The sequence below is a fragment of the Ictalurus punctatus genome, chromosome 24 (assembly GCF_001660625.3).
Source record: "Ictalurus punctatus breed USDA103 chromosome 24, Coco_2.0, whole genome shotgun sequence".
NCBI lineage: Eukaryota > Metazoa > Chordata > Actinopteri > Siluriformes > Ictaluridae > Ictalurus > Ictalurus punctatus.
Window position 1 is genome coordinate 276794 of NC_030439.2, and position 14195 is coordinate 290988.

General features: G+C 39.4%; 1 protein-coding gene and 1 long non-coding RNA gene across 2 annotated transcripts; one reads left to right on the forward strand and one right to left on the reverse strand.

Moving 5' to 3' along the window:
- The first annotated feature begins 5791 nt into the window (after positions 1-5791).
- LOC128629020 (uncharacterized) lies at positions 5792-8626 on the forward strand. The gene is made up of 3 exons (XR_008393344.1): positions 5792-5901; positions 5986-6055; positions 6785-8626. It is a non-coding gene; the product is annotated as an uncharacterized LOC128629020 (long non-coding RNA).
- A 1439-nt stretch (positions 8627-10065) lies between these two features.
- Positions 10066-11504, reverse strand: LOC124626271 (N-lysine methyltransferase KMT5A-like). Its single transcript, XM_053675081.1, has 3 exons — positions 11188-11504; positions 10845-11060; positions 10066-10667 (listed from the first exon to the last, which is right to left on the reverse strand). Exons 1-3 carry the CDS (start codon positions 11321-11323, stop codon positions 10258-10260), a joined length of 762 nt encoding a protein of 253 aa, XP_053531056.1. The 5' UTR covers positions 11324-11504; the 3' UTR covers positions 10066-10257.
- Between the last annotated feature and the right edge of the window lie 2691 nt (positions 11505-14195).

Sequence of the window (14195 nt, forward strand, 5' to 3'; positions counted from 1 at the left end):
ATATCTATTTTGATAACACAGAAAAGAAACAGAGACGTGTAATTAAAAAGGCCGTACTCAGCGTTGTAGTAGTGAATGATAACATTTGTAATAATACAGAAGGAATCAGTAATAATACAGAAATTGTCATACAGAACACTTTATTACTTATTGTAGTTACCTCTGAGCAGAAGTCGAATCCTGTTGTGAGGAGGTGGCATCACCTGAGTCAATGGCCGTGTCTGACTCTTGCGGCATGTTGGTGATAAAGAACCCACGCCTCTGAAATTCTTCCGTCAGTAAAGAAGCACACGGACTGTGGGGCAGGATAGAACAAAGCTGGCGGTAATCCCAGGTCCTGTTCCTCCAGACCCACCGTCTGGAAGATACCTTGGCCTTCTGGATCTCAGCTTGCCTTTCTTCTGCTGTGCTGTCTTTCATACACACTCTAGCCAGGTGGCCAGAGAGATGTTTCTGCGGCTTCTTGCACCGCAAGCAGTGGACAATGTTGCGTTCAGCAAACCTTCAAAATAACGAGACCATGAGTACAGAGAAAGTCCAGTGAAGGAAACACAAATAAACACAAGCAAATACAGTAAATGACACAAAATGTCTTACCTGTTTGGAGCCATTCTTAAAGCGGTATCAAAGCAAAATTAAGCAAATGCAGGAACAGAATATATATCCTTATCCAAAAAAGAGTAAAGTACCTTGAATGTACCCTCTGTATTTATGCCCAAACATTAGACACGCCCACCTATTCTGAGGCATCAGGCGACCAATCACCAATTCGTTGACAGGTAATACAAAGCTGGGTTGAGGTCTGGAGGGATACGCCTTCTGTGGTGTAATGCTTGGCATATCACTTTGTCTTGAAAATGCAGCTCGGACTATCTAAAATGTATGTTTTGATTAAGCATTATGCAAATAAATAGAGTTTTAAAAAAAAAAAAAAAAACACTGGCATACAGATATACATAACAAAAATATATGGTCAGGCAAATTAACAAGACCATTTTGGAGTTCACTAGAATTTTTTTCTTTAAAAAAACACATCACGTCCATTAGCCACTGGGAGATGGATGGATATTCCGATGGAACGCTAGGGAGCATCTTGCTATTAGGGATGTGAAAGCCAATTTATTAGTATTTTATAAATAATATTTTAGTGGCACAAAATAATAATATAAACTAGTCAGAAGTATTTGTATAAGTGTTTAAATAAAATTTATAACAAGAATTTAAGTGTATCCTGTAAAGATACTTATTTCGTGACAGATGAAGTCTGTTATTCTGACTAGTTCATATTATTATATAATAATAACAAACAGTCCATATTGCAACAAATTCTCACTTGGAACTCAACCTGTAGGGAAAAATGAAATGATTACATTTCTGAACGACAACCCAGAAAGAAGCATTTACTGACATACAGATATATATATATATATATATATATATATATATATATATATATATATATATATATATATATATATATATATATATATATATATGGCCATGCAAATTAACAAGTCCATTTTTCGAGGCACTCCATGTTTACGAGAATTTTTTTTCATTTAAAAAAAAAAGACCCCACGTCCTTTAGCCACTCCATTAAACTGCATTAGTTTTGACACATGATACAGCTGAACAATGGACTTTTTAGGGCTGGTCTGTGTACGCAAGATAAAAGTATTAAATTGAATTCATTTTTTTTCTTCCAAAATGTTTTATTTTTACATGGTTATGTATATACTGCAAAACCCAACAACAGACTCGTGAATTCAAATGGGAAGTGTCTGTAACTCCATAAAATATGGAATAAAGTTTTGCCATATATTTATATATATATATATATATATATATATATATATATATATATATATATATATATATACATATATATAAATGGCATAATATAGAAATATAATCTAGAAATATGTGTGTGTGTGTGTGTGTGTGTGTGTGTGTGTGTAGAAAAAACTCCCTTCATTGCATACTTTATTTTCACAAGTATTTATTTCATATTTCATATTTATTTCATATATATATATATATATATATATATATATATATATATATATATAACATAATAATATAAACAAGTCAGAAGTATTTGTATAAGTGTTGAAATAAAGTTTATAACAAGAATTCAAGTGTACCCTGTAAAGATACTTATTTCGTGACAGATGAAGTCAGAATAGCTCATTGTAACAAATTCTCACCTAGAATTTAAGCTCCATCAGCTGAATAGCTCGATAGCTCATTCGTTAACGGCCCATCGAGGTGAACAAAAGACTTCCCCGTGAAACGGTGGACCCTGACCTTTAGGGAAAAATGAAATGATTACATTTACATTTACATTTACATTCCAAAGCGACTTACAAATGAGAAAGATACAAGCAAAGCGATATATCAAGCAGAGAACAATACAAGAAGTGCTACCATACAAGATCTATTAATTAAATTCCAGAAGAAGCAAAGTGCAGAGTAGAGGTGTAAGTGCATTATTATTTATTTATTTATTTATTTATTTATTTATTTATTTATTTATTTATGAGTTGCTTAGGTGTTCATAGAAGAGGTGGGTCTTTAGCTGTTTTTTGAAGATGGTGAGAGATTCTGCGGTCCGGATTGAGATTGGAAGTGCATTCCACCACTGAGGAACAGTTAGTGTGAAGGTTCTGGAAAGGGACCTTGCTCCACGCTGAGTTGGAACTGCTAAACGTCTGTCGATAATCGATCGCAGATTGCGAGAGGGAACGTAGGCCTTCAGGAGAGAGTTCAGGTAGGAGGGTGCTGTTCCTGACAAGGTCTCGTAGGTGAGCATCAAGGCCTTGAACTTGATGCGGGTAGCTACAGGAAGCCAGTGAATGGAGATGAAGAGGGGTGTAACATGGGTTCTCGAAATGTCAGAGTGAAAATATCAGAAATTCACTGCAGTACCTTCAACGTCCACCGGGGCAGGCATCGCAATGAGCTTTAGCTAGGCAGGAAAAATCAGAAAAAAGGATATTCCCAGGATATCCCCACGCCCGATTTCTCCTGCCTAGTTAAATCTCATACTTTTCTTAATTGAGTCAGACATATTCAGTTCTATAACCAAACATCTTTTCCTCACTGCAGTTACGGTGGTGTGCAGTGGAAGAATCCAGCAAGAAAGCTGATGACAGAGAAGGGGCTTTACAAGAAGCACTCCATCGACCATGCTTTGCTGAGGGTTTTTTTTTTCGTTGACTGACGCGGGGCTATCGAAACAAACTCAACTTAACTACATGAAAAATTTGAAAAGGTTGGTAGAATTTGGTGGGGGGTTTTTTTCGTATTAAAACTTGTGCACACAAAATTTAATCGTGCTTGAATACATGTTCATAATTTTTACTTGTACTTTCTATACAGATTCCTCAAATACCAGACCATCAACACCAACCTGAGGCATGATGACAAGGACCTGCATACCGTCTGTAGGGAGTTCATAGGCTACCTCGGACTGCTGCAGAAGAGCTGCAGTAAGAAGGTCAGCAAGGAGATTACCCAAAAAAGGCAGGTTTATTTTTGCACCCATTTTTCTGAATTACAGCAAATGTATGTGAGCACTGTGACAAATAATATTATGATGTGTTAATATGTTTGATCTTTTTCACAGGCACGAGAGGTTGACAGCAGATGGAGAACTGACAACGCATGACTGCACAGCTGTGCTCAGGGCCGCCAAAGGAGACTTCCTGGCCATCACCCGGAAGATGCTCTCAGAGAAACAGTTGACCACCGACGAGTGCTTGGATTATATGTACTATCTCCAGGCACTGGTCATACTGAAGCACCTCCATCGCCTGGGCGTGGTGACGCACATGACTGTGAGTACTATTGTTTTCCTAAATTTTTTCTAAATTTCACAGTGAATCGTCTGATGTTTTTGCCATTACCGACATTAACCGCCGTGATATTCTTGTTTTGTGTAGGTTCCAGAGTGGCTGAACAAGAGGACCACTGCATCGGGGTACACAGTAGTGGGTGTCAAGGAGCACAAGACGAGTGCTCAACAAGTGGCCACATTTGCCCTTTCCCAGGAGGAGGATACTGTAAGTTGGAAATTATTTTCCTGTCAGAAACAGGATGCATTAATTTATCTTAATGTTATTAATGAATGAATGTAATTACTTTTTTATTTTTCCACTGCAAACAGTGGTTTGAGCTGTACTACACTTGTGTGAGGCCACAACTCCAGTCCTGCATCAGGAAGCGGAAGAGGGAAGATATAGATGGGACTGAAGAGAGATTCTTCATCTCATCCGCGAGTGGAAGAATACACAATCCCTCCAATGACCTCCAACGGCTGCACATAAGGTAAGCTGACCATCATGATTCATTTCGCATACACTGTGTATGGCATCTGAGGTCTGAGGGAAGATGTGTTTTATATGTATATAAATAAATAAACATCAAATTAATATACGGTTTCGACTTGCACTTTAGGTATGGCATCAGACCATGGGTGACCAGCCAGAGAGCACGCCGGGTCTTCGAGACAGCCACCAAGAGTCTGACTGACACAGAGAAGTCTCTGGTAGCTGACTATCTGACACATTCGACTGCTAAAGCAGAGAAACATTACCGCATGAAGCAGGCAGACAACGTCGTGAGGGCTAGTCAGCTCCTGGATTTGCTGGCTGGTCAGTCGAGGTACACATGTTTTATAGTTGTAGACACAATTAAAACAATCCACAATTTGTAAGCAAATTATATTATACGCACTAGTCTCATGCTCATCTCCTTCTAAAATATTATTTCTTTTTTTTCAGCACTGATCCCTCAGAAGGGGAATCCAGCCACGCTGCCCGTAGCATTGCTCGCAGTGCTGCCCAGCAGAAGGCAGAGATGGCAGACGTGCAAATGGATTTTGAGGCAGCGTACAACCGGCTTGTAGAACAGCACCTGGTGACTCTGGAGGGTGGAGAACCAGATAAGGCTCTGCGCGCCGACATCTCACCTAGCTTTCAGCGGAAGCTGTACGAGCGATGGGTGAAGGCCCAGATGAAACTGCGCAAGCAACATATTCACTGTAAGTATTTTTTAAAACTATATCTAAAAAGATATTTACCAAGTAAAAATCTTTATATTTACCAAGTAATATAGTGCTATGTTCACAGTTGTGAAGTATAGTCTTAACTAACCAAATCTTTCCATGTTTTCCTGACAGCGCGCTTTGGCCCTCGTCTACCTAGTGAGGAGAAGGTCAGCAAGTGGATCTCTGATCAGGGATGGAGGAGCAACATACCCAGTGCAGCCCAGTTCGTCAAAGAATGGAAGCCCCATGGATCCGTGGACAGCGCATTGGATGCTAAACAGATCCGGAGACTCACAAGGACCCAGAGGTGGAAAGGACTTGTTGTGACGGAAGATGGAGGGAAGGGCAAGGGCGTCATTGCCACCCGAAGATTTCTGGCTGGTGAGGTGGTGTGTGACTACCACGGGCAGGTCGTCACAGCCTCAGAGGGACACAGCACTCACAGCACTGTGAGTGCGGAGGACGGTGTTCACGTTTTTTTTTTCTCGAAAACATGAATGGACAGGATATATGCATTGATGCACATTCGCCTTGCTGTGAGTGCCATCCAGACCGACAGACTTTTGGGCGGTTAATCAACCACTCAAGGAAACGTTGCAACCTGAGTGTAGCCCAGGCTTAATAACGAGAAACACTATTTAGCTGTCTAACCAAGTCACAAAAGGGTTAACTTTGATTTTCTTGTTATCTTTGATGGATTTGTACATGAACAAATGGGTGAACTCTATGAGGCAGTGAACTGACCAATCAGCTGCCAGCTAGGCTCTGTTACAGTTACACCTCTAGGTTAGTGTCTCTGCACGTTCTTTTGGCGCTTGCACCTGAGCATAGGAGGCTGCGTTACTCACTTGGTAAGACGAAAAAAGGACATGGAGTGAATTAAACAAGTTCTGTACTCATTATTGCTTATGCTGACATATCTTGTTGTAATATAGAGAGTAAAAGAGAGCTGTGCCTGAATCCACTGTTGTCACGGAGCTAAAGGCAGTGAATTCTGCTAAAATGGTGAGTTGTTTACCTGGCGCTAGGCCTCTGAGTTCGCTAGCATTTTATGCTAATAGAATCTAATGGGTAAGCAATGCAAAGGTGCCAATGGTGGAAAGGTGAGCCTGCTGTATTCAAATGCCAATATGGTAATTAGCCACAATAGGCTAGCGGACTACTGCTAATTAATGCCTTTGAAAACAACTAATGATTTTGTTTGTGGGTTATAAAAAGAAATGTTACTTTTCCCTACTGTTGCTAAATGGTTAGTTTGTTAAATAATGATGTTAAAAGTTATGGATTTAATTGTGTTTATTGGAGGTTAAAGAGGTACAATTTTTAGTGCAATCTTTCCACTGTTACCGGTGCAGAGGGGGATAAATAAGCACGCTAACACCTTAATGCCTCTAATCTAAAGTAATACAAGTTGATCGATGTTCACATGCAATCCATGCAGTTTTATTCTTCATACTGTTAACGTTACTAAGGTTTCATACAACTTGAGTTAGAAATATGCATTTTATGAAGGATGTAGTTTGTGATGTAACTGTACTTTGGATACTGGAGAGAAATTCATATAGTTTTGATACCTGAGAAGAAACATAAGAGCTGTTGTACAACGAGAGAGAGATTTTGACATTGCATTATAGGTGAACTGAAGTATTATCTCATTTTATTTTATAATAGCCTGTAGCAGTCCATTTATTCACTGAATGGTAATTGAGAGAAATGATCTGGCCTTATTTATAGGTCCGGTTTTGGTAAAGAGTTGGAAACATCGTGCGGAGATCCTTTCCACGGAATGATACAGATCCCCACGTTCCAGGCGTTCTCCCAGAGATTCATAGATTCCCAGTCCGGGGGGCTGGGTGGCGAGCCAACCGTGTTTGTGACTCTGACTTTAGACGAATTGCCAGGATCATCTTCTTCATCTTCATGGTGGTAGGACAAACACTAACACAAACTAAAAAGGGCCCAACGTTGGTGACTGAACTTTTGTCAACAAAGGCAAGTGAAACTGAGGACGAACTAAGCTCAAGGGAATTTAAAAAGGGATTTATTTACGTGCTACTTTATTATTTTGGTTTGTTATTTTTTTCCATAACTTTTTTTGTATATGTATGTACCAGCCCATGTGTGTTTAATACATTTTATGCAAATTGTCATTCTGGTGTGGTATTCTTTTTATTGACCTTCAATTCTCAGGCTCTTAACAATTTAGCATCTTCTGATTCTGGTCCATATTCATTTTACTGATAACCTCTAAGACTACTTTAGACTACTACACCTATGTACATTCTTACTACCTCGTAATAAGGGTTACATGAGGCCCAGAGCATACACTCTTCAAAACGGGGAAGCAATTATTATTTTCCTGGCCACAAAGAACATTAAAGAAAATGAAGAACTTTTGTTTGATTATGGTGTTGAAAGAAGGTCTTTTATAGGAAAGGGTTTAAACCTCCTTTGGGTATGAATGTGTAAATACATGTGAAAATTCGTGTAAATACTAGTGTAAAAAAAAATATGTAGAATGTGCATAAATACGGCCCGTATTACTTATCTTCTTTTTTTTAATGAATGAGTTTTTCAATGTAAATAAACTTGCCTTGGCTTCTGACTAGTTTATATTAATATGCTCACTAGATATGTGTCACTAGATATATCACTAATATGTGTCACTAGAATACCGGTGTAAATGTGAAAATACTCCTCTTTAAAAAAAAATTGCATTTGTATGAGTGTATAAATCAGTTTTGGAACAAGAATGTAAGTTTACCCTGTAACGATGTGCTCCCAGTTTATTTATTATTGGTGTGGTTTGGTGTATATTGGTTTATTTCCTATACAAGAAAGTCTTTTATAGCAAATGGGGTTAGACTTCTTTTGGTTATAAATGTGTAAATGCATGTATAAATGTGTGTAAATACTCCTCTGTAAACAAAATGTGTATGTGCATGAGTGTATAAATACAATTCATAACAGGAATTTAAGTTTACACTGTGAAGATGTGCTCAAAGTTTGTTACTGATGTAGCGTCATTCCTTGTAGACTTTCACTCATATCACTTATTAGCTGTCTGTTACTAGCCCTTTGACGAGCTGTGCCTTCCATGAAATGCATCAGCTGCCCATTAAAAATGTTGTTGATGTCACTTGTTGTGACATTTTTGTTGATTAGCTAGACAGAAGGAGACCAGAAGTTTTTACTGAAAATATCTACCACCAACCTGCACATACATGGTTGATGACCCTGATTCTGTTACTCAGCTCACAGTCCGGAGCGAGATCCTGCAGGATGTCGGGTGGTGATGAATTCTGATGGCTTGCTCTCGGTGTCTTAGATAGGGATACGTAGTGCAAGTCCAAACTCAGACTCCTTACTGGGTGGCTTATTCCTGTTCGCAGCGGTCAGGTTGACTTAAAGACAGAAGGACACCAGAATTTTTAAAGGACTGAAAAGGTCTACCTCTAATAAACCATGAGCACATCTTAGCTAGTGACAATGGGACATTTTTCCTATGAAATGTAGAAGTGATCTCAAAATTTAAACAATTGCTGAGATTAATAGAAATAAATTGTTGAATATCGATATTGTCTGTTTCCCACCTTGTTAATTCATTGTTGATATTGTGAGAAATCATTAACGTGATCAGTGTCTTCACATAGATGAATATCATTTATCATTAATAATAATATATATAACTAACTAACTGAGCAAATTTGTTATTTCAGAAGAGTTTATCAAACTGGTAGCCCTTCATATGACTCAGTACCCATGAAGTAGCTCTCAGTTTCAAAAAGGTTGGTCATGCTTGCGCTTGAATTGTACTGTTGTACAATTGTACTGGAGTAAGAACTGTACCCCGTCCACTGTCCTCCGTCATATTCAGTTACTGAGAACATAAAATAAATGTAAATTGATATTTGATTACAGAGAAATCAAACATCACAGTAATTACTGAAATTATCCATCACAATAATCACTGTGTGAGAGAGGGGTTTGCTTACCTGTGGGCACAATTTTCACAAATGAAATACCTATGGTGGCCAAATATTTCACACACACACACACACACACACACACACAAATGTCAGGGTGCTGCAACAACTTCGTGTGAAAGACCATGGGTTTAAAAAAAAAAAACCCAAACATTTTAGACACTTTAAAAAAAAGACCCAGTTAAAAAAAAAACCTGATATTTATATGATATTTATAGCTTTTTAGCATGTTATCTTGTTAGCATGTTATTTATAGCTTGTTATAGCTTGTTAGACATAAAGTTGTGCCCTGCGATGCACTGGGACCCTGTCCAGGGTGTACCCCGCCTTGTGCCCGATGCCCCTGGGATTGGCTCCAGGTTCCCCCGCGACCCTGAAGAAGGAGTAAGCGGTAGAAGATGGATGGATGGATGGATGATAGGGTATTACTTATACACGTATATCAAAAACTCAACTCAACTTCAGCTTAAAGATGTGAAATCACCCTGGCAGTCACATAACAACTGAGTGAAACCTCAGTGATTACACCAGTCTTATTTGGCAAAAGTGGATTTAAAAAAAAAAAAAAAAATTATATATATATATATATATATATATATATATATATATATATATATATATATATATATAAATTTTTGTAATAGTCTACACAGAATTAGGCTATTCAAATATTTACAACATATCACATGGCTGGCTGAATTCACTAGTCTATGCTCTGTGTGCACAAGGTAAGACGTCAGAGAATAAATGCTCTGGTTGAAATAGGATGAAGAATTTGTTGTTTACTCTCCTCACCTACACAGATTCTGTCTGTGTCTTGTTTCACACAGGTCCTTCTGTCACCTACCCACCCACCCTCATCCCCCACTCTTTTGTCTTCCTTAATGGCCCTGTGCTGCTGCTGTTGGCACAGAAGATCCAGGCTTTCCCCAAAGGATTTCAAATTTGATTTTGAATTAAACTACCAAAGATTGTGTCAAAAAGATTGTGTCTGCTTAATAGCCACCCTAAACGAGCACAAGTGAAGGCAAAACACATACTCTAGTCACATTTTTATTTTGCAAAAAGTGGATGGAAAAAATTAAATTCTAAGTAATAAGAATCTAATTAAGAATCTAATTCTGTCTACACAGAATTAGGCTTTTCAAATATTGACATAATTTACAACATAGGGATCTGAACCCCGTTTGACTAGCATAGCACATCAGCAGATGAGCAACATCACTCATCAAGCCATTGCAGATCCTGGCCCTCTCCTCGGAAGGACTTCCTTTTCACCCCGTAGTCAAACTTCAGTTCAGTGTCCACACTGATGTTCCGCAGGGCCCTGAAGAGGATGACATCCACGTCCTGTCCATTCACCTTCAAAACGAAAGGTTCTGGACACAGGTTGGCTTGCTCGGATGAATGCTTGAGTCTTCTGCCCACAGTGTCTGCACAGGGGTGGCATTCACATGGAAAAGTCTGGGCGTCGATGCAGAGATGCCTCTGGCCGGTCCTGAAGAAAAACAGGTACCCTGCTTCATCCTGTAGAAGCTGCATCATGACTCTTCCCTGGGCATAAGTGATTACCTTCCCATGGTAATCACACACGATGTCACCCTTGGAAAAGGGTTGGGTTGCAACAACTCCTGCAAAAGAGAGCAAAACAATATGCATCAGATGAAAAGAAGAAGAAAACGGTGTTTTGTTTTAATTTTTTCTGTTAGGTTGTAAGGTAAATTACAAATAGCAAAACCATAATCTAAGTAATAATAACTTCTCCCCTCATTACAAAAATAACAATTTTTTTTTATTTTTTTTTTTACCTAGCCCTTTCTCTCCACCAAAATCTTTGATCGCCAGGCCTTTCCACGTCTGCTGAGACACGTTCCGGCGGAGGTCCTCATCAGTCTCAATGACAAGTTTGGTGGCTGGTTTCCAAGCCGCCAAAACGTCCGCTGGCTTTGGACAGTTGTTCTTCCACCCTTCCTTCAGAATCCCGTATTTCACCGTGCTTTCTTGGGGTTTTCGGGTAAAGGCCTCTAGAACGAAGAATAAAATAACTTCAGTTTGAGCTTGTGGGTGGAGACCATAGATTTGCTCCCTTGTCAAAATTTTTTTAAATTCATTTTGGTAGTCAACGTGGTATTTATTGAACAGGGTACTTACTCAGCAGCCGTTCCATTCTTTTGGCCTTTTGGGCGGCACGCCACTTGTCGTAGAAGACACGATCGCCCGGAAACCCTGCCTTTAACCTGTCCAGTTTGGTGGGTGCTTTGCTGTCTGCCGATGCCGGAAACTTCATTAAAAAGTCTGCAAAGTCCAAAGACTTCGTGCCCGATGGACCGGAAAACCGGTCGGTGTCAGTGCTGTAAGAGGAAAGAAGGTATGTGTTAACATATTAGAAATTAGGTGAACAACAAATACATGCAATTGTGATGTTTCGTGTCTGTTTAAGAGGAAGAACCCTACCCTGCCAAGGAGTCCAGCAGTGTAGCCGTGGCCACTACAGTCTGTGGCGTAGGTACTCTGCGCAATTTTGCCACAGCAGTGTTGTAGGCCAGGTAAGAGGACACGGCCTCCTTCTCCGTGTCCGTCAGGTTAGCCGCCGCTATCTCTAAAGCACCTCTCGCCTGACGACTGGTGGCTCTTAAAAAGTTTTCGAGTGTTCCCATACTCCAGCTTTTTTCATAACTGCAGAAAGAAAAGGTTACATGAAATGTTAATTGTAGTATGATCGGGTCTGATATTTTCTGTATAGAAAATGAACAATCACACACGAGTACGTCGAATTGTGTAGGTACGTACGCTTTGTGGAGCACACCGAGGTCATTCGAAACTGTGAGCAAAGCAGTGCCAGCTGACGAAAGGAAGAACCTGTCACAGTTCAGGTCACTCCTGATCACTCTTGGCCGGATGTGCGAGTAATATGCCTGCAACCACTGTGTGAACGAGAAATACGCAGGCACTTAATTTTACGGTTGTCTCAGGAATAAAATGCAGATGATCTGAACCACAGGCTGAACAATTTCTGTAAGGTACAGTATAGACACAGTTATATACACTTTCAAAACCCCCACTAAAATCATGGGCTAGCAGAAGAACTTACAGCTTCCTCCTCCTTTGTCAAGGCAAAACAGGCAGCTGGCTGCATCGTTTCATTTCGGCCGAAGCCGATCACCACCCTGTCGTCAACTTCCTTCCTGTTGACCCACTCTGACACCTGAAAAACAATGGAAAGGCAGAATTTGTTAATGAACACATTTGTAAATAACCACCACAGCATATTTTTAAGAGAAAAATGTCATTTAGACCGTTAAAATAGATGCACTTACTGTCAGGCCTTGCACAGCTGCCGGGCACTGAAAGTGACGTAACACCAAAAGTGCCGTGCAGTAGCGGCGATAGCTGGTCTGCTCTGTTGAGAGGACCTGTGCGCTTGAGACGAGCTTCCGAAAGATTTTCAGGAAGTCGTTCCTGGCTACCGCCAAAATGGCCTGGTACTGTGTCGGTGTGCGAACACTGTCATCATATCTATTTTGATAACACAGAAAAGAAACAGAGACGTGTAATTAAAAAGGCCGTACTCAGCGTTGTAGTAGTGAATGATAACATTTGTAATAATACAGAAGGAATCAGTAATAATACAGAAATTGTCATACAGAACACTTTATTACTTATTGTAGTTACCTCTGAGCAGAAGTCGAATCCTGTTGTGAGGAGGTGGCATCACCTGAGTCAATGGCCGTGTCTGACTCTTGCGGCATGTTGGTGATAAAGAACCCACGCCTCTGAAATTCTTCCGCCAGTAAAGAAGCACACGGACTGTGGGGCAGGATAGAACAAAGCTGGCGGTAATCCCAGGTCCTGTTCCTCCAGACCCACCGTCTGGAAGATACCTTGGCCTTCTGGATCTCAGCTTGCCTTTCTTCTGCTGTGCTGTCTTTCATACACACTCTAGCCAGGTGGCCAGCGAGATGTTTCTGCGGCTTCTTGCACCGCAAGCAGTGGACAATGTTGCGTTCAGCAAACCTTCAAAATAACGAGACCATGAGTACAGAGAAAGTCCAGTGAAGGAAACACAAATAAACACAAGCAAATACAGTAAATGACACAAAATGTCTTACCTGTTTGGAGCCATTCTTAAAGCGGTATCAAAGCAAAATTAAGCAAATGCAGGAACAGAATATATATCCTTATCCAAAAAAGAGTAAAGTACCTTGAATGTACCCTCTGTATTTATGCCCAAACATTAGACACGCCCACCTATTCTGAGGCATCAGGCGACCAATCACCAATTCGTTGACAGGTAATACAAAGCTGGGTTGAGGTCTGGAGGGATACGCCTTCTGTGGTGTAATGCTTAGGATATCACTTTGTCTTGAAAATGCAGCTCGGACTATCTAAAATGTATGTTTTGATTAAGCATTATGCAAATAAATAGAGTTTAAAAAAAAAACCACTGGCATACAGATATATATAACAAAAATATATGGTCAGGCAAATTAACAAGACCATTTTGGAGTTCACTAGAATTTTTTTCTTTAAAAAAACACATCACGTCCATTAGCCACTGGGAGATGGATGGATATTCCGATGGAACGCTAGGGAGCATCTTGCTATTAGGGATGTGAAAGCCAATTTATTAGTATTTTATAAATAATATTTTAGTGGCACAAAATAATAATATAAACTAGTCAGAAGTATTTGTATAAGTGTTTAAATAAAATTTATAACAAGAATTTAAGTGTATCCTGTAAAGATACTTATTTCGTGACAGATGAAGTCTGTTATTCTGACTAGTTTATATTATTATATAATAATAACAAACAGTCCATATTGCAACAAACTCCCACTTGGAATTCAACCTGTAGGGAAAAATGAAATGATTACATTTCTGAACGACAACCCAGAAAGAAGCATTTACTGACATACAGATATCTATCTATCTATCTATCTATCTATCTATCTATCTATCTATCTATCTATATATATATATATATATATATATATATATATATATATATATATATATATATATATATGGCCATGCAAATTAACAAGTCCATTTTTCGAGGCACTCCATGTTTACGAGAATTTTTTTTCATTAAAAAAAAAGACCCCACACCCACGTCCTTTAGCCACTCCATTAAACTGCATTAGTTTTGACACATGAT

What these genes read in the sequence shown, in the direction of transcription:
- LOC124626271 (XM_053675081.1), bottom strand. Translation starts at nt 11,323, where the DNA reads ATGAAGTTTCCGGCATCGGCAGACAGCAAAGCACCCACCAAACTGGAC. An exon ending in AAGAATGGAACGGCTGCTGA is followed by an intron (nt 11,061 to 11,187) that starts GTAAGTACCCTG and finishes TCTTCGTTCTAG; the next exon opens with AGGCCTTTACCCGAAAACCC. An exon ending in TGGTGGAGAGAAAGGGCTAG is followed by an intron (nt 10,668 to 10,844) that starts GTAAAAAAAAAA and finishes TCTCTTTTGCAG; the next exon opens with GAGTTGTTGCAACCCAACCC.